This window comes from Chiloscyllium punctatum, chromosome 7 (assembly GCF_047496795.1).
Source record: "Chiloscyllium punctatum isolate Juve2018m chromosome 7, sChiPun1.3, whole genome shotgun sequence".
In the NCBI taxonomy this organism is placed as follows: Eukaryota; Metazoa; Chordata; class Chondrichthyes; order Orectolobiformes; family Hemiscylliidae; genus Chiloscyllium; species Chiloscyllium punctatum.
This window is the reverse complement of record NC_092745.1, coordinates 57773877-57794584: the sequence shown is the minus strand read 5'-3', so window position 1 is coordinate 57794584 and position 20708 is coordinate 57773877. Positions and strand designations below refer to the sequence as shown.

At 40.8% G+C, this 20708-nt stretch overlaps 1 protein-coding gene across 3 annotated transcripts in view; it reads left to right on the top strand.

Moving 5' to 3' along the window:
- The window catches only part of hmcn1 (hemicentin 1), a 597300-nt gene that overhangs the window by 140388 nt on the left and 436204 nt on the right, over positions 1–20708 (top strand). For all 3 annotated transcript variants that reach the window (XM_072573640.1, XM_072573638.1, XM_072573641.1), the window contains exon 5: positions 13399–13570. In XM_072573640.1, the coding sequence (XP_072429741.1) occupies positions 13399–13570 (172 nt within the window). The remainder of the gene's footprint in view (positions 1–13398; positions 13571–20708) is intronic.

Below are 20708 nucleotides of genomic sequence, written 5' to 3'. Positions count from 1 at the left end.
TAGGAAGGAAATACGCAGAGAAAAAATGAGGTACGAAGGTAAACTGGCCAAAAATATAAAGGAGGATAGTAAAAGCGTTTTTAGGTATGTGAAAGGCAAAAAAATGGTTAAGACTAAAATTGGGCCCTTGAAGACAGAAACAGGGGAATATATTACGGGGAACAAAGAAATGGCAGAAGAGTTGAATTGGTACTTCAGATCTGTGTTCACTGGGGAAGACACAAGCAATCTCCCAGAGGTAACAGTGGCTGAAGGACCTGAACTGAAGGGAATTTATATTTGCCAGGAATTGGTGTTGGAGAGACTGTTAGGTCTGAAGGCTGATAAGTCCCTGGGGCCTGATGGTCTACATCCCAGGGTACTAATGGAGGTGGCTCTAGAAATAGTGGATGCGTTGGTGATTATTTTCCAGAGTTCAATAGATTCAGGATCAGTTCCTGCAGATTGGAGGGTGACTAATGCTGTACCACTTTTTAAGAAAGGAGCGAGAGAGAAAGCAGGAAATTATAGACCAGTTAGTCTGACCTCAGTGGTGGGAAAGATGCTGGAGTCAATTGTAAAGGATGAAATTATGACACATCTGGATAGCAGTAACAGGATAGGTCAGAGTCAGCATGAATTTATGAAGGGGAAATCATGCTTGACTCATCTTCTGGAATTTTTTGAGGATGTAACTCTGAAGATGGACGAGGGAGATCCAGTAGATGTGGTGTACCTGGACTTTCTGAAAGCTTCTAATAAAGTCCCACATAGGAGGTTAGTGAGCAAAATTAGGGTGCATGGTATTGGGGGCAAAGTACTGACTTGGATTGAAAATTGGTTGGCTGACAGGAAACAAAGAGTAGTGACAAACGGCTCCCTTTCGGAATGGCAGGCGGTGACCAGTGGGGTACCACAGGGATCAGTGCTGGGACTGCAGATTTTTACAATATATATTAATGATATAGAAGATGGTATTAATAGTAACATTAGCAAATTTGCTGATGATACAAAGCTAGGTGGCAGGGTGAAATGTGAGGAGGATGTTAGGAGATTACAGGGTGACCTGGACAGGTTAGGTGAGTGGACAGATGCATGGCAGATGTAGTTTAATGTGGATAAATGTATGGTTATCCACTTTGGTGGCAAGAACAGGAAGGCAGATTACTACCTAAATGGAGTCAAGTTAGGTAAAGGGGTAGTACAAAGAGATCTGGGTGTTCTTGTACACCAATCAATGAAGGCAATCATGCAGGTACACCAGGTGGTGAAGAAAGCTAATAGCATGCTGGCCTTCATAACAAGAGGGATTGAGTATAGAAGCAAAGAGGTTCTTCTGCAGCTGTACAGGGCCCTGGTGAGACTGCACCTGGAATATTGTGTGCATTTCTGGTTTCCAAATTTGAGGAAAGACACTCTGGCTATTGAGGGAGTGCAGCGTAGGTTCACAAGGTCAATTCCTGGAATGGCGGGACTATCTTATGTTGAAAGATTGGAGCGACTGGGCTTGTATACCCTTGAGTTTAGAAGACTGAGAGGGCATCTGATTGAGACGTATAAGATTATTAAAGGATTGGACACTCTGGAGGCAGGAAACATGTTTCCACTGATGGGTGAGTCCCGAACCAGAGCACACAGCTTAAAAATAAGGGGTAGGCCATTTAGGACAGAGATGAGGAAAAACATCTTCACCCAGAGAGTGGTGGCTGTGTGGAATGCTCTGACCCAGAAGTTAGTGGAGGCCCAGTCTCTGGATTCATTTAAGAAAGAGTTGGATAGAGCTCTCAAGGATAGTGGAATCAAGGGTTATGGAAATAAGGCAGGAACAGGATACTGATTGAGGATGATCAGTCATGATCATAATGAATGGTGGTGCAGGCTCGAAGGGCAGAATGGCCTACTCCTGCACCTATTCTCTATTGTCTATTGTCTATTGACATCTACCTTATCTAGACCTGTTAGAATTTCTAGGTGACTGTGAGGTTCCTCCTCATTCCCCTGAACTCAAGCAAATATAATCCTAACTGATTCAACTTCTCCCCATATGTCTGTTCTGCCATCACAGGAGCCAACTTGGTAAACCTTTGCTGCACTGCCTCTATCGCAAGAACATCCTTCCTCAGATGAGAAGACCAAAACTGCACCCAGTATTCAAGTTGTGGTCTCACCAAGGCCCTATATAATTGCAGCAAGACGTGCCTGCTCCTGTACTTCAATCTCTTTCTATGAAGGCTGAATACCATTTGCCTGCTGCACACAAACACTTGCCTTCAGTGATTGGTGTATGAGAACACCTGGTTTTGATGCACACTGCTGCCCCAATTTAGAGCAGTTCGATAATTCGTCATTTTATTTTTGCTCCTGAAGTGAAAACCTCCATTTATCTACATTATACTTCATTGCATTTGCCCACCCACCCAGCTTGTCCAATGATTTCCAGCAATGATCTCTAGCAGTAGTCCACTCATCACTTCTGCCATTTGGAAAAAGACCTTGTTTCCTGCCTGCCAACCAAGTTTTAAAATCCATCTCAATATACTCGCCCCAATCCCATTTGTTTTAATTTTACATGGTAATCTCTTATGTGGGACTTCACCATAAACCTTTTGAAAATCTAAATAAACAACATCCACTGGCTCCCCTCTCTGACTCTACTGGTTACACCCTCATGAATTCTAGCAGATTTGTCAAGCATGATTTCCCTTTTGTAAATGCTGACACTATCTGATCCTGCCATTGTTTTCCAAGTGTTCTGCTATCAAATCTTTTAAATTGGATTTTAACATTTTCCCTACTATTGATGTCTGAATGACTGGTCTATGATTCCCAGTTCTCTCTTTACTTACCTTTTTATATGGAGGCATTACATTAGCAACTCTCTAATCTGTGGTAACTGTTCTAGAGACTGTAGAATCTTGGAAGATGACCACCAACACATTTCTTATTTTCAGGACCACTTCCTTAAGTACCCTAAGATGTAGACTATCACGCCTTAGGAATTTATTTGCCTTCAATACCATCAATTTTCCCAACAGCTTTTTGTTACTAATGCTAATTTCCTTCTGTTCCTTCCTCTCACTTAAACCCTGTGTTCCTCAAGATTTCTGGTATGTTATTTCAGCCTTGCTTTGTGAACACAGATGCAAAGTATGTATTTAGTTGATCAGCTTACTCTTCTTCCATGTTTATTCTCTATTATAACTTCACCTGTTTCTGACTGTATGGGATCTTTTGGAATTCACTTACCTGTAAAAATGGTTTATTTTCCTCAAGCTTACTCTTGGACTCATTTGTCTGTTTATCAATGAACCCCTTTGTCCTCCTTTGCTGAATTCTAAACTTGTCAGGTCTCTTGTTTTTTTCTCGCAATTTGTATTCCTCTTGCTTGCATCTAACACTGTCTCTAATTTCCCTCATAAGCCATGGTTTGGCCACCTTTCCTGTTTTGCTTTTGCACCAGATAGGAATAAGCGATTATTGCAGTTCACCCATGTGTTCTTTGAATGTTTGTCATTGCCTTTCCATTGTCACCCCTTTAAGAAATGTCCCCCAATCTATCATATCTAACTCGTACCTCAAGCCACTGTAATTTCCTGTATTTAGACTCAGGACCCTAATCTCGATTGAGTCCAGTCTGATGAATACAATTCTCTACTAACCAAACAATAAGGTAACAGCTACATCAGCTACTCCAACGCTTGTAACAGCACCAAGCTAAGCAAGTTTACGAGTGGTTTATTATACATGATATCACAAATAGAACATGGATGATTCTTGGAGTAGACCTATTTATTCTTAGAGAAATGGATGATTTTTGTCACCATCAACTGCTATTCTGACTATTCAGAAGTTAGACCAGCAGACATTAGCAACTACCAGTGGGATGATATCATTGCCTGAAAGTGCTCTTCAGTTATTATGCTTGGTATGGTGAGCTCTTTCTCAGTTGTAAGTGCCTTTTGTATGCAGTCTGTGACAGGTATGTTATACATCACTTGAAACATGCTGCATGACAGATGGGAATGTCTTCAATCAAAAAACATATATGCACAACCATTTCTAACAAACATTGCTGTACAATGTGAAGTGGAAGTGAATATGTGATCATCAGATTTTAAAAAAACATTATTTCAAAATCAGAGATTCATACAACATAGAAAGAGGCCTTAAGCCCACCATGTCTGTGCTGACCAACAAACACCAAACTACACTAATACCCGTTTTATTTGCATTTGGTCCACAGTCTACTGTGCCCTGACATTTTAAGTGCCCATCCAGATGCTTCTTAAATGTTGAAAGAATACCTGCCTCCACTATCCTCTCAGGCAATGTGTTTGATATTTCTGTCATCTGGATGAAAAAACATTCCTCAGATCCCCTCTAAATCATTTACTTGTCACCGTAAACTTGTGCCCTCTGGTCTTAGACATAACTGCCATGAGGAAAAGATTCTCATGATCTATCCTATCTATGCTTCTTAGAATTTTGTATATATTAATCAGAGCCCCCCCACCTCAACTTGCTCTGCTACAGGGAAGACAAACCCAGCTTATCCGGTCCCCTGTCATAACTGAGATTTTCCATTTTCGATAACATCTTAGTGAATCTTCTCTCCAGTGCAATCGTGTCTTTCTGATAGTGTAGCGACCAGAACTGAACACAGAACATAGAACAGTGAAGTACAGGCCCTTTGGCCCACGATATTGTGCCGACCTATGGAACCAATCTGAAGCCCATCTAACCTACACTATTCCATTTCATCCATATGTCTCTCCAATGACCCTTTCAATGCCCTTAAAGTTGGTGAGTTGCAGGCAGGGCCTTTCACGTCCCTACTACTTTTTGAGTAAAGGAACTACCTATATCGATCAACCCTCAATTTAAAAGCTATGTCCCCTCATGCTAGCCATCACCATCTGAAGAAAAAAGCTCTCACTGTCCACCCTATCTAACCTTCCGTTTATCTTAAATGTCTCAATTAAGTCACCCCTCAACTTGCTCCCTAATGAAAACAGTCTCAAGTCCCTCAGCCTTACCTCATAAGACCTTCTCTCCATACCAGGCAACATGTTAGTAAATCTCCTCTGAACCCTTTCCAAAATTTCCACATCCTTCCTATAATGCCGTGACCAGAACTGTATGCAATACTCCAAATGTGGCCACTCCAGAGTTTTGTACAGCTGCAACATGACCTCATGGTTCCAAACTCAATCGCGCTTCCAATAAAAGCTAACACACCATATGCCTTCTTACCAACCCTAACAACCTGGGTGGTAACTATCAGGGATCTATGTACATGGACACTGAGATCTCTCTGTTCATCTACACAGCCAAGAATCTTACCATTATCCCAGTACTCTTTATTCCTGTTGCTCCTTCCAAAGTGAATGAACTCACGCTTTTCCGTATTAAACTCCATTTGCTACCTCTCAGCCCAGCTCTGCAGCTTATCTATGTCCATCTGTAACCTGCAACATCCTTTGGCATGATCCACAACTCCATCGGCCATTGTGTCATCTGTAAATTTACCAACCCATCCTTCTCCGTCCTCATCTAGGTCATTTATAGAAATAACAAACAGCAGTGGACACAAAACAATGCTTGTGGTACCCCACTAGTAACTGAACTCCAGGATGAACATTTCCCATCAACCATCACCCTCTGTCTTCTTTCAGCTAGCAAATTTCTGATCTAAACCGCTAAATCACTCTTCATATCATGCCTCCGTATTTTGTGCAATTGCCTACCATGGAGAGCCTTATCAAATGTCCTACTGAAATCAATATACATGACATCAACTGCTTTACCCTCATTCACCTGTTTGGTCACCTTCTCAAAGAACTCAATAAGGTTTGTGAGGCATGACCTACTCTTCACAAATCCGTGTTGATTGTCCCTAATCAGCTTATTCCTCTCTAGATGATTATTAGTCCTATCTCTTAAAAAACATTCTAGCACTTTACCCACATCTGAAGTAAAGCTCACTCCTCTATAATTACCAAGGTTGTCTTACTCCCCTTCTTGAATAAGGGAGCAACGTTTGCTACTCTCCAGTCTTCTGGCACTATTCCTATAGACAATGGCGACATAAAGATCAAAGCCAAAAGCTCTGTAATCTTCTCCCTGGCTTCACAGAAAATCCTATGATAAGTCCCATCTGGCCCAGGGGACGTATCTTTTTTCACACTTTTTCCGGAATTGCGAACACTTCCTCCTTGTGAACCTCAATCCCATCTAGTCTAGTAGCCTGTATCGCAGTATTTTCCTTGAAAATATTGTCTTTTTCCAGTGTGAATACTGAGGAAAAATATTCATTTAGTGCTTCCCCTATCTCTTCTGATTCCACGCACAACTTCCTACTACTATCCTTGATTGGTTCTAATCTTTCTCTCATCATCCTTTTATTCCTGATATACCTATAGAAAGCTGTAGGGTTTTCCTTGATCCTACCGGCCAATGACTTCTTCTGTCCCCTCCTGGTTCTTCTTATCTCACTCTTTAGGTCTTTCCTGGCTTACTTGTAACTCAAGTACGGGAGGAGTTACAGGTTTGTTACAATATTCTAGCTGTGACCTAAACAATGCTCTATAAAGCTGTAACAGGAAAGGCAAGGACTGATTAGGGATAGTCAACATGGCTTGGTGCATGGGAAATCATGTCTCACAAATTTGATTGAGTTTTTTGAAGAAGTAACAAAGAAGATTGATGAGGGCAGAGCCATGGACATAATCTGTATGGACTTCTGTAAGACATTTGACAAGGCACTCCATGGGAGGCTGGTTATCAAGGTTAAATTTTATGGAATACAGAACGAACTAGCCATTTGGGTACAGAACTAGCTTGAAGGTAGAAGGCAGAGGGTGGTGGAGGAGGGTTCTTTTTCAGACTGGAGGCCTGTGACCAGCGGAGTGCCACAAGGATTGGTGCTGGGTCCTCTACTTTTTGTCATTTACATAAATGATTTCGATGTGAGCATAAGAGGTACAGTTAGTAAGTTTGCAGATGTCTCCAAAATTGGAGGTGTAGTGACAATAAAGAAGGTTACCTCAGATTACAACAGGATCTTGATCAGATGGGCTAATGGGCTGAGAAGTGGCAGAAGGAGTTTAATTCAGATAAGTGCAAGGTGCTGCATTTTAGGAAAGCACATCTTAGCAGGACTTAATGGTAAAGTTCTAGGGAGTGTTGCTGAACAAAAAGACCTAGGAGTGAAGGTTCATAGCTCCTTGAAAGTGGAGTCGCAGGTAGATAGGGAAGTGAAGAAGGCATTTGGTATGCTTTCCTTTATTGGTCAGAATATTGAGTTAAGGAGTTGAGAGGTCATGTTGTGGCTGTACAGGACATTTGTTAGGCCACTTTTAGAATATTCGTGCAATTCTGGTCTCCTTCCTATCGGAAAGAAGTTGTGAAACTTGAAAGGGTACAGAAAAGATTTACAAGGATGTTGCCAGGGTTGGAGGGTTTGAGCTACAGGGAGAGGCTGAATAGACTGGGGCTGTTTTCCCTGGAGCGTCAGAAGCTGAGGGGTGACCTTACAGAAGTTTATAAAATCATGAGGGACGTGGATAAGATAAATAGATAAAGTCTTTTCCTTGGGGTGGGGGAGTCCAGAAGTAGAGGGCATAGGTTTAGGGTGAGAGGGGAAAGATATAAAAGAGACCTAAGGGGCAACATTTTCATGCAGATGGTGGTACGTGTATGGAATGAGCTGTGAGAGGAAGTGGTGGAGGCTGGAACAATTGCAACATTTAAAAGGCATCTGGATGGGTATATGAATATGAAGGGTTTGGAGGGATATGAGCCAGGTGCTCACAGGTGGGACTAGATCGGGTTGGGTTATCTGATCAGCATGGACCGAAGGGTCTGTTTCTGTGCTGTACATCTCTATGACTATAACTTCCCTGCTCTTGTACTTTATGACCCAGCTAATGAAGGCAAGCATCCTGGCTGCTGGCTTCACCAGCCAACTTACATGTGCTGAAATCTTCAGTGATCTATGGACTTGTGCATTAAAGGTCCTTTTGTTCTTCAGTACTCCCTCTTTTACACCTTCCCTCATCATGCCTGAAATCTCTATAGCCTGGAATGTTAAGCTGCTAGTCTTACTCTTCCTTCAACCATATACCTACCTGCTGATCAGTGCTCTCAGTTCATCCTCCTTAACAGTCAAGCTACTTGCATTAAAGTCGATACTTTGTAGTTTTCTGGTCCTCCCATATGTCTTATACCCATGTCTTCTCTGTCTGCTGGACTGACCTAGCATTTCTTCTATATCTGATTGAATCTTTCTCCCGGCTTTACATCTACTCTGTGCCCCACTCCCCCTGCCAAATTAGTTTAAAACATCGCCAACAGCATGAGTAAACCTTCCACCAAGGATTTTGGGCCCATTCCAGTTCAGGTGCGGCCCATCCGGTTTGTACATATTCTGTCCCTTCTGGAAACTGTCCCAGTGATCGTGGACATTCCATCGTGAGTCCATCCACAGCTCCATCTGCACCATGCAGCCAGTCAGGAATTCCAGCTTTCTGTGTAGGTGGTCAACATGGACACTAGAAGTGCCTCTGATTTCCCAGATATTGAAGGAGGAGCATTCCCCAGGGCCAAGTTATCCCTCACACCTACACTCTCATGCACTTTCATTCTAACAAACTACAAATCACATAAATAAAGACTGTCCATTACTCTCTCTGTCCCTATCATTGGTTCCTCAGCATCCAAATGCCTCATTACTTTCCTGTGACATCACCCTGATTATTTCTCCCTGTTCAGAATGAAGATTTTTATTTTTCATCACTCACTACTCACTACAAGTTCCTCCCCGGCAGGCTCTGCTCTGAGACTCTGATTCCCAATGAACGTCTCCACACTATGAAGTAATGACTTAACTAGACTCATCTAGATGAAAGAATTATCCCTGAACAGGAAACAAATTGTCAGCCTTGGAATCTTAAGATAAGCTAAGGATAAGAGAAAGCCATTCAGCTTGTCAAGGTTTGGTCCTCACTACACTGAGTTTCCCTTTACAGCAGTTTGATGCACTATACTCTATGGAGTACTGGCTTGTAGAACTGCTGGATTTCTTCAACGACCAGATATGAAAAACTCTAATAAACAGATCAATTTATTAAAGTCAACAATTGCTGATCCATTACTAATAATTATGTATGTTACTGATGTCTCTTGTGCCTACATGATGTCTCTTGTGTTTAAATATGTTTTGCCCAAGTGCTGTACACTATCTTACATTCCCTGGAGAGAATCAATTCTGACAGGTAAACGATTTGGGAATAAGTTTGTAAAAGAAGGTGAAAGGTGGTCATTCAGATCAGTTTATGTTGCCCTTACTGTCATGTACAAATTGAGCTAATCTTCCCGTTGGATAGTTTTTTTAAAGTCAAAGGTCACAGCCAGTCCTTAGCGTTAATGTGTGTTCTGGTTTGTCTAAGGTTTATCTCCACAAAGCCAGTCCTGGGCTCATATATCATGCCATCGAAGTTGAGTCGTATGGGAGTAATATGTTGTGAATGCAGAACTATTTCATCTTGTCTGAAGCTTAATGAGAGGAATTGAGAAAATGCAACCACGTTTATTTGGTAATTCAAGAGTTTGAGTAGTGGTTTTGCAGTTAATGAAGGTTACATGATGATGGATGACTTATGCTCATTTAGGGAGTGATGCTAGGTTACTGATGGGGATTTTCAATTCATAACAGAGGGTGAAGAGATATTAAGTTTCATATTCTAATCAGGATAAGTTGAAATGTTATAGAACATTGTTTAATGGACTGTTCAAAATTCTCATTTGGGGGTCGCATGCCATTCTTAACAAATCATTCTTACTACAGTGAGCTGTTTTGTAAAGGAAGGCTTGTTCAATGTTGTTCAGTATAATTCATAGCAGATGTAGTTCAAGCTTGATTTGAAGTATATTCATGGAATAGCAGACATAAGTCAGACTACACCTGAAAGTGTTAAAAGTACGTGTCTGGGCTGAAATCAGTTTAGAATTTGCAAAAAGGAAATAAGTGTATTGATTTGTTAGCTGAAATTCTTTGTTGTGGTCTTAACAGTTACGTAAGGATTACACCAACATGTATATTACTGTGCTTTATGTTAGAATTTTGGATTCAGTGAATGAACTGTTAATAAGCAAATGGGAGGCAAGCATACTGTTATTCAGTGCTATCCACTGGTAATGTGACTTGGAGTATGCAGGCTAATCCTGACTATGCTTTCCTTGGCTCCTGATCAAACTGTCAACTTTATTTTTACAAAACAAAATCAAAAATTTCCACTAACCTTTCTTCTGTAACAGCTTTTAAACTCCTCAATTCTGAGGAAGGGCCACCAGACCCAAAACGTTAACTCTGATTTCTCTTCACAGATGCTGCCAGACCTGCTGAGCTTTTCCAACAACCTCTGTTTTTGTTTTACGTTTAATCCCATCTTTTCTTTTGTCTACCAATTCCAATAACATATCAGAATGATTGGTTTCTCTCTAACCAAACCCAATTACTTCTATAATAAATGTACAAATCCAGTGCCTCCAGTGTCTCTCCTGTTAGTGAAACCCCCACTGACTAATTCAGGTTGGATTTAAAAATTCTAATTCAGTTTAATTCTTTAATTCATCTATGGGATGTACGCATCTCTGGCTAGGCCAGCATTCATTGCTTATTCCTAATTGCCCGGAGTCAACCACAGTGTTGTGGGCCTGGAGTAGCATGTAGGCCAGACCAGGTGAAGATGGCAGATTTCCTTCTCTGAAGGACATTAGTGAGCCAGATGGTTTTTTCTGACAATCGACAGCTGGTTTCATGGCCAATATTTATTGATTTCAAATTCCAGCATCTGCCATGGTGTGATTCGAGCCCTTGTTCCCAGAACATTAGCTGAATTTCTGGATTAATAATTTAGTGAGAATACAACTAGGTATTGTCACCCCTTCATCCAAAAAAATCATCACACTAAAAACACTTTTCACAGATTAGAAAAGTCACAGCTGAATTAAGACCATAAGACCATAAGACCATAAGACATAGGAGTGGAAGTAAGGCCATTCGGCCCATCGAGTTCACTCCACCATTCAATCATGGCTGATGGGCATTTCAACTCCACTTACCCACATTCTCCCCGTAGCCCTTAATTCCTCGAGACAACAAGAATCTATCAATCTCTGCCTTGAAGACATTTAGCATCCCGCCCTCCACTGCACTCTGCGGCAATGAATTCCACAGGCCCACCACTCTCTGGCTGAAGAAATGTCTCCGCATTTCTGTTCTGAATTGACCCCCTCTAATTTTAAGACTGTGTCCACGGGTCCTGGTCTCCTCGCCTAACGGAAACAATTTCCTAGCGTCCACCCTTTCCAAGCCATGTATTATCTTGTACGTCTCTATTAAGTCTCCCCTTAATCTTCTAAACTCCAATGAATACAATCCCAGGATCCACAGCTGTTCCTCATATGTTAGACCACCCATTCCAGGGATCATCCGTGTGAATCTCCGCTGGACACGTTCCAGTGCCAGTATGTCCTTCCTGAGGTGTGGGGACCAAAACTGGACACAGTACTCCAAATGGGGCCTAACCAGAGCTTTATAAAGTCTCAGTAGCACAACAGTGCTTTTATATTCCAATTGGTTGTGTGTTATCTCTTGCAGTCACTGCATCTCAAGATTTAGTTTTTAATCAGTTGAAATTCCACCATCTGCTGTGGCAGGATTTGAACCTAAGACCCCAGAACATTACCAGAGTCTCTGGATTAACAGTCCAGCAATAATAGCACCAGGCCAGTGCCTCCCCCAGTAGCATTAAAGTGGGAATGAATCTCATGAGGCAAAACAGATTAAATTTTTTTCCATTATAGTCAAAATTTGAATGAGATATAATTATCAACAATCTTCAAGATGTCAACATTATGCGTGTCATTGACAAATAAGACTTTACATAACTTCTGTCAAATGTGTGCTTACAGTACAGTTGCGCATTACGTCCTTCCATGAGTGAGCCACAGCTTTACCAAGTACTTTATTTATTCTAATTTCACCAGTTTTCTGATGTCATTAAACTAAGGTTATATTTCTATGTAGTTGATGATCATGTTAAGTGCAAAACTGTTCTAGAATTCAAAGGTTGTCCAAATTTTGGAGATTATGCATTTTAATGATTGTGACAAAAGCTAAGAAAATAATATTTGGATCACAGAACAAATGTTGTCTGAGTCCTTGAAATTCATTCAACCAGTTCACATTAGAAGTTATTAGAAATGAAAGCAGAAGTTTCATATCAGTTATGAGTAAGACAAGATAAAGTGTTAAATCTCAATATAAGTCCTGACAACTTCAAAATTTAAATGTCTATATAGGGTTGTGCAAATAAGCTGCTAAAATGGCAGTTATGAAATTGAATGGATCCCTAGAAACAATGAAGGCAGAACTGTATAACAAGTCACTTACACTTCTGTTCTACATTTGGTTAAAATGACTTAAAGTACTTTTTCTTCATATCTTTTGATTAATTGGTTGCACAAATTTTGTTCCTTAACAATAAATATTTTCACTGTCATTGAATTTTTATTTGCAAAATTTCATCTCTTTAAGTGCAAACTAGTACTGTATATGAGTGATTTCACAGAATTGCTTGCGGAATATTGTATATTGCTTAAATTATTTGTTGTATTAATAGTGTAAAAGTACTTATACAGATTTGTTTGTGATCTGTCTGTTTTACAACTTGTGAAGTACTTTTTAAGAGTCGACATTTTTGTAGAGCAAACCACTGCAGATAGTTTATATCCAAGGTTTCCTGGAGGGCAATGTTATAATGATGAGAAAATCTGTCTTAGACTCGTTTAGAGATTCCGATTGATAAAAGGTCCATTGCTGCTCTTCTATTTATCCATCTGAGAGGATGGGGATTATCCTAAAAACTGCAACTGTGATAGCACAACACTCCCTTAGTGCTGCACCTGGCTGTCAGCCAAGATTTGATGCTTAAGTTTCTGCAATGGAGTTTGAGCTTATTGTCTTGTGATCCAGAAAGAAAAATCACAGATAATACTGCCGAGTGTTGCAATCTATTAAGATGTGCACAGAGACTAACGACTGTGAGTCCCTTTGATGAAATAGTCATCCTTAATATTTTGAAAATAGTCTGTGTGTGTGCAGGAAGAAATGATCAATTTTGTTTAACGTATTCTGGTTCATTATCATGCAAATGACTTGACGAATGATGTCAATTATATCTATTTTTATTTTTATTGCCTTTTCTCTTTGTATCATTTAATTGATTGACATAAACAGAGGGGCCAGGAAAGAATCTAACGTTGGAAACATTGTTTTATTTCTTTCCCAGTAAATTTCATGTTGTCACTTTTTGTTGGAATGTCAATCTCATCATCTCATCCTTTCATTTGCAGGTCTTGAAATGGGTAAAAGAGGCAGTCCAGGCTTCCAAAGTCCACTTGCTTTCAACAGACCATGGTTCCCAAGCTATAAACATCTGGAAAATCCCCTTTGATCCGAGTCTAAAAGAGGTCACAGTGTCTCTGAGTGGTCCTGCCCCTTCTATTGAAATTCGTGATCCTACAGGTATAGTTTTCAAGCATTATTGGTAATAATGTGTAGTTACTGGTAAATCCTGGCGATTACTGGTAGTACTCTTCTTGTTAATGTTACAAGACCGTGGCATTCTTTTGTGAACATCATTGCACATCAGAAAGACTGCATAAATGCATTTGGGAAATGGACGAAAAAGCAGACCGTTGTCTGTTTGTTTTGATCTTTTATTTTTCTATTTTACATGAAAAGGTAATTGTATTTAAACAGATTGCAAGTCCATACAGTTATGAGTTTGATTGTCATTCACCACATTCAATAAAACTCCTAATTTATATATCCATTAGTTGATTTTTCATTTAGGTCTCCACCTGCTTTTTGGACCACGGTTCCATTAAGATAAGGAACTATCTTAGATAAGTCAATCTATAATTTAAAAAAAAACTTATAAAATGACAACAGATTGTATTCCCAGGTTTTTTCTTTGCACATTGGAATATCCTTTTTCAGTAAGTCCAACAGTTCCTTAGAACTTGCTGTTTTCTTTGTAAGTAAATCACAGCCAACTGCTGCTATTCACCCTTTTCACTTGGGTTTTTCTCTGTTTTAAAGCTGCAAATATGATTCTCAATATTTTTGAATTCACATTTCGATGAGTGTACATTATCTCGTAATAACTTATTATCAATATAGCCTTCAATGCTGAATCTGTTTTTAGAATTTCTTCCAACATTGTTACTAAGATCAACGCAGTATTTACTGTCACACCAAGAGTCTCTGCTCCTAAAGTAATTTTTATGACACTTCCAGTCATCTCAGCTTCCCAAGCTAAATGGCAATATTAACGTCCCTTTCCCACAAGAAAGAATGTATACTGTCCTGCATTTGAGACCTCATCATATAAATTTGCATAAGGCCATGAGATATCAGAGCAAAAACAGACCATCCAGTCTGTCAGGTCTGCTCCACTATGCAATGAGATCATGGCTGATCTGATAATCTTTAATTTCACTTTCCTGTCTTTTCCCCATTACCTTGATTTCGTCACCGATTAAGTATTTGACTATCTCAGCCCTGAAATATACTCAATGACCCAGCCTCTGCGGTAGTAAAAAACTCTACAAATTCACTACCCTGGAGAAAATAAATTCCTCCTCATGTCTATCTTAAATGTGGACTCTTTACTCAGTGATTATGTTGTCTGGTTGTAGAATCTCCTAGAAAGTGAAACAATCTTCTACATCTACCCAGTCATCACCTAAAATCTTGCATATTTCAGTAAGGTGCCCTCTCATTCTTCTCCAAAGAGTACAAGCCCAATCTTTTTCCCCTCTCCTCATAAAAAGATCTCTCCATTTCAGCATTATAAAAACAAAAAAAACTTGTTGATAATTCATTTGTGGGAGGTGGGCGTCGCTGGCTGGCCAGCATTTATTGCGCATCCTTAGTTGCCCTTGAGCAAATGGTGGTGAGCTGCCTTGAACCGCTGCAGTCCACCTGCTGTGGATTGACCCACAATGCTATTAAGGAGGGAATTCCAGGATTTTGACCCAGCCACAGAGAATGGTAACATGTTTCCAAGTCAGGATAGTGAATGGCTTGGGTGGGAACTTGCAGGTAGTGGTATTCCCATATATCTGCTGTCCTTATCCTTCTTGATGGAAATGGTTGTGGATTTGCAAGGTGCTGTCTGAGGATCTTTGGTGAATTTCTGCAGTGCAATTTGTAGATAGTACACACTGTTGCTACTTAGCATCAGTGGAGGAAGGAGTGGGTGCTTTTGGATGCAGTGCCAATCAAGCAAGCTACTTTGCCCTGGACAGTGTCAAGCTTTTTGAGTGTTGTTGGGCCTGGATTCATCTAGGCAAGTGGGGAGTATTCCACTACACTTCTGACTTGTGCCCTGTAGGTTGTGGACAGACTTTGGGGATTCAGGCAGTGAGTTAGTCACCACAGTATTCTTAGCCTCTGACCTGCTCTTGTAGCCACTGTGTTTATCTGGGAAGTCCAGTTGCTTTTCTGACTGATGAAAACCCCAGGATGTTGACAGTGGAGGATTCGGTAATGATAACATCATTGAATGCCAAGGGGTGGTGGTTAGATTGTCTCTTATTGGTGATGGTCATAACCTGGTATTTGTGTGGCATGAATGTGATATTGTCCAGATCTCGTTGCATTTAAACATGGCCTGCTTTACTATTTGAGGAGTCATGAACAGTGCTTAACATTTTGTAATCATTGGCAAACATCCTCACTTCTGACTTTAAAATGGAGGGAAGATCATTGATGAAGCAGTGGAAGATATTTGGGCCTAGGACACTACCCTGAGGAACACCTGCAGAGATGTTCTGGAGCTGAGATGACTGACCTCCAACAAACACCTTCCTATGTGTCAGGTTTGACTGTGATCACTGGAGAGTTTGCCCCCGGGTACGCACAGTTTTGCTAGGGCTCCTTGATGCCACACTTGGCTGACTACAGCCTTGATGAGAGGGGCTGCCACTTTCACCTTAGCTCTGGAATTCAGCTCTTTGTCCATGTTTGAATCAAGGCTATAATGAGGTCAGGAGCTGAGTGTCCCTGACACAAGCCAAACTGGGCATCATTGAGCGGGTTATTGCTGAGCAGGTGCTGCTGGATAGCACTGTTGATGACACTTTCCATCACTTTACTAATGATCGAGAATAGACTGGGGCAATAATTAGCTAGCTTGGATTTGTCCTGCTTTTTATGTAAAGGACATACACCATGGGCAATTTTCCACATTGTCTTGTGGCTGTTAATGTTGTAACTGTACTAGAGCAGCTTGGCTAGGAGAGGGGAAAGTTCTGAGCACAAGTCTTCAGTGCTATTGCCACAATGTTGTCAGGGCCTGTAGCCTTTGCAGTATCCAGTGTCTCCAACTGTTTCTTGATATCACATGGCGTGAATCAAACTGAAGACAAGTATCTGTCATGCTGAGGACCAATGAAGAAGGCCAAGATGGATCTTCCACTTGGCACTTCTGGCTGAAGATTGCTGCAAAAGCTTCAGTCTTATCTTTTGCACTGATGTGCTGAACACTTCCATCGTTGAGGATGGGGATATATGTGGGGCCTCCTCCTCTTCCAGTGAGTTGTCTAATTTTCCACCACTGCACTGCTTAGATCTGATCCGTTGATGGTGCAGTCATTTAGCTCGATCACTTGGTGCTTATGTTGTATGGCATGCAAGTAGTCTTGCTTGGCGGCTGCACCAGATTGACATCTTATCTTCAGGTATGCCTGGTTCTGCTCTTGACGTTCCATCCCGCACTCTCCATTGAACCACGGTTGATCCCTTGGGCTTGATGGTAATAGTTAAATGCGGGATATGCTGGACCATGAAGTTACAAATTGTGCTGGAATACAATTCTACTGCTGTTATTAGCCCACAGTACCTCATGGATGTCGCTTCTTCAGTTGCTAGATCTGTTTGAAAATTGTCCTGTTTAGCACGGTGATAGTGCCACGCAACACAATGGACGTTATTTTGAATGAGAAGGCAAGACTTCGTCTCCACAAGGATTGTGTGATGATTGCTCTTATCAATATGATCATGGACAGATATATCTGCAGCCAGCAGTTTGGTAAGGTTGAAGGTTAGTTTGTTGACTCCCTTACCAACTGCCATAGATCCAGTCTCGCAGCTACGTCCTTTAGGACCTGACCAGCTTGATCAGTAGTACTGCTCCAGAGCTACTCTTAATGGTGGACATTTAAATCCTGCACCCAGAGTACATTTTGTGACCTTGCTATCCTCTGTGTTTCCTCTAAATGTTGTTCAACTTGGAGGATTACCACCAAATCATCAGCTGAGGGAGGATGGTACATGGTACTCAGAAGGAGGTTTTCTTGCCCATGCTTAAACCAAAGCCAAGACACTTCACGTGGTACAAAGTCAATGTTGAGCATTCCCAGGGTAATTCTTTCCTGACTGTATATTTCCATGCTGCCATCTCCTGCTGGGTCTGTCCTGCTGGTGGTTCATGACATATCCAGGGGTGGTAATGGTAGTGTCTGGGACATTGTCTGTAAGGTGTGATTCTGTGAATATGACTATGTCAGGCTGTTGCTTGACTAATCTGTGTGAGAGATCTCCCAATTCAGGCACTTGCCCCCAGATGTTATTGAGGAGAAATTTGCAGGTTTGACAGGGCTGTTTCTGCCATTGTCGATTCGGGTTCAGATGTCGATGCCTGGTGATCTGCCTGTTTTCATTTGTTTGAGACTTTGTAACGATTGATACAACTGAATGGCTTGCTAGGCCATTTCAGAGGGCAACTGAGAGTCAACTACTTTGCTATGGATCTGGAGTCATACATTGGTTAGACCAGATTAGGATGTCATATTTCCTTCCCTGAAGAACATCAGTGAACCAGATGAGTTATTCCAATTTTCGACAATAATTTCATGGTCATCAGTAGATTTTTAATTCCAGTTTTGTCATGCACGTTGCAGTAAAATACATTTCATTTAGCCTTGTTAAACTCACTTCTTATGTAACTTACATTTCTTCTTCCTTAGTAGGATATTAACTTGTAATTCTATCTCTGCTTCTGTCAGTTCTGAACTGTTATCGGGATCACATCACTTTGCCAAATTTACTTTAAATCCACCCCCACAGCATTGTTAAACCTCCCTGCATGTGTATGTTGGGAGCTGTGTTCCCATTGGGATGTAATACATCCAACTTGTGTAGGTCTTACCTCTCTCAGAGGTTGAGATACCCCAGCAATCTAAATCGCTCCCTACTTCACCATCTCTCCAGCCACACTTCCATCTGTTCTATCCGTCTATTCCTATAGTCACTACTGCGTTACATCAGGCGAAATCCAGAAATTACTGCCTTGAAAGATGCGATTTTCAACTTCCTAATTAATTCCTTGAAGTCTGCTTGCAGAACTTTTTTTAAAATTTCCTACATCATTCATCCCAACATGGACCATGACATCTAGGTATTCACCCATCCATCTTCAGAATGTCCTGCATCTCTTCCATGACATCCTTGACTCGGGCAGTCATAGCTATGGCTACACACATGACTGTCTATTCCTTAACCTATGAATCCCCAGTCATCAATACTCTTCCACACTTCCTCCCGCAGAAGAAAATGGACCACCCAAACTGCAGTGGCCTTGGCTGCACAGAAAACTATAATTCCTGCTGTTTTCCAAGAAAAATGTGACCTTTCTGCTCTTGTTGATCCTTTTAATTCTCCTGGCCTCCACACAGGTGTGTCACTGATCTCTTTGCTTCTGAGTCATTATCCTGCCAATTCATCTCAGTGAGGCTGATTGCTTAATCTGACATGGTCATCTTACCAGCTCTTCTGCAACAGTTTCATGACAAGTGATGCTCAGCAAACTGGACTATAGTTCCTGGTCTGCTCTTTTCCTTCTTTCTTGCATAGTAGTGGTACATTTGCTAACTTCCAATTAATTGGAACAATTCTAGATCTAGGAAACCACAAACAATTCACCCATTATCTCTTCAATATGAATATTTTCATGAGCAATGCAAAGCCTGAATCAGGAAATGTCAATTAGGTTAACGAAGCTAATGGTAAATCACATGCAGAAAGGAAAAAAAATAATGTATTTCTGGTGAGGCAGATGCCATTTTGGTTCAGCTCAGAGAAGCAGGACATCTCCCACAGGAGGATTTAGAATTTTCCACAAAATACACAAGTAACAGTGGATATTGTCAGATTAACCATCACTTACACAACAAATTCTAGCTTATGAGGCTGAATACTGATGTAATAATGACAGCAAAACTGTCAGCTCTGTGTACCATCATGCTCTCCTCTCTCCCTCAGTGTAGCACGCTTGTTGTTGAAGTCTTGTTGATTATGGTTAATTTAAGCCATGATAATACAATAAGGTAAATCGGTGAGGAAGGCCAAAAAAAACTACCTCAGCCAATATGACATGAAATATGCAATCAGCATTTTTAAGCTCTGTGCTCTAATTGGCATTGACATTACTCTATTAAACCTGACAGTAACTTTGGGAGTACATGTGGTGGAATTCTGTAACTGTACAATATTTAAGAATGGAACCATGTAATGTACTTACCCGAGGTAAAGTCCACACTGAATATGCACAAATCTTATTGAAATAATTGCACCTGAATAAATTAAAATATCTCCAGGTTGGTGATGGTAAGGTCATGCATCAGAACACACCATTAGATGGAGTCACGTGTACGTAAAAGTCTCAAAAGCATAACTTGCAATTTCGATTTCAGCGCCAAACTCATAACTTTTTTTTAAATTCAGTGTTCCCATCCCACCAAAAAACGTACATGCATTATAAACCTGCCTAAAAGCTACCCTTATGATGCCAGTAAAACAAGGCAGCCCAATTTTAACAAGACCAATCTTACTAAGAAGTACCAAACAATAGAGGCATCATTTTGACAACATACACATTTATTTAACTCCCAGTATGCCCCCTGCCCCCCGCCTCTGGAACCTCCTTTGGAGGATGAAGAAACACTTCTGTCTGAAGCTGGTCTTGCTGCAAAAATACAGCTTCAATATCATTTGGTCTACACTCCCTCATTCAGTTTGTGATTGATACAACAGTAGCTTGCTAGGCCACTTCAGAGAGCAATTGACATTCAATACATTGCTGTGGCTCTCGAATCACAGACCAGGCAAAGTTGGCAGAATTTCTTCTCTGAACAATAAGCTTCCACTATACAATTTTGGAACAGTATTGCCACCTACAGTACTTGTAAAACTTGTATTTGAATTAACATGTGATAAATGTAGCTAATAAACTGTGATCAAACATGCGACTGTGCACATCAAATAGGAAATCCGATTAAGATAAATCCAAAGGATTTCTCAGTCATTCTCCCCAGACGTTAATGACATGTTGGTCATTGAACTTCATAAGGGTTACAGTTCTTTAGTTTTGCTGATCAGACAATCTGAGTTGTTTCTTCATGAACTGTGTCATAGACCCCTGATCAGAATCTGCTTTTAGTAATGCAGACCTCCCTCCCTTCATTATGAAAAGACTGGAGTGGTTATTTGGCTGAGATTGCCACTCCTCAGAAAATCCAGGCCAAAGTGAATTCTGGCAGGTTCACAGAAGGTAAAGTTGCATCAATTCAGTGGACAGAAATTCCATTGGCTAATT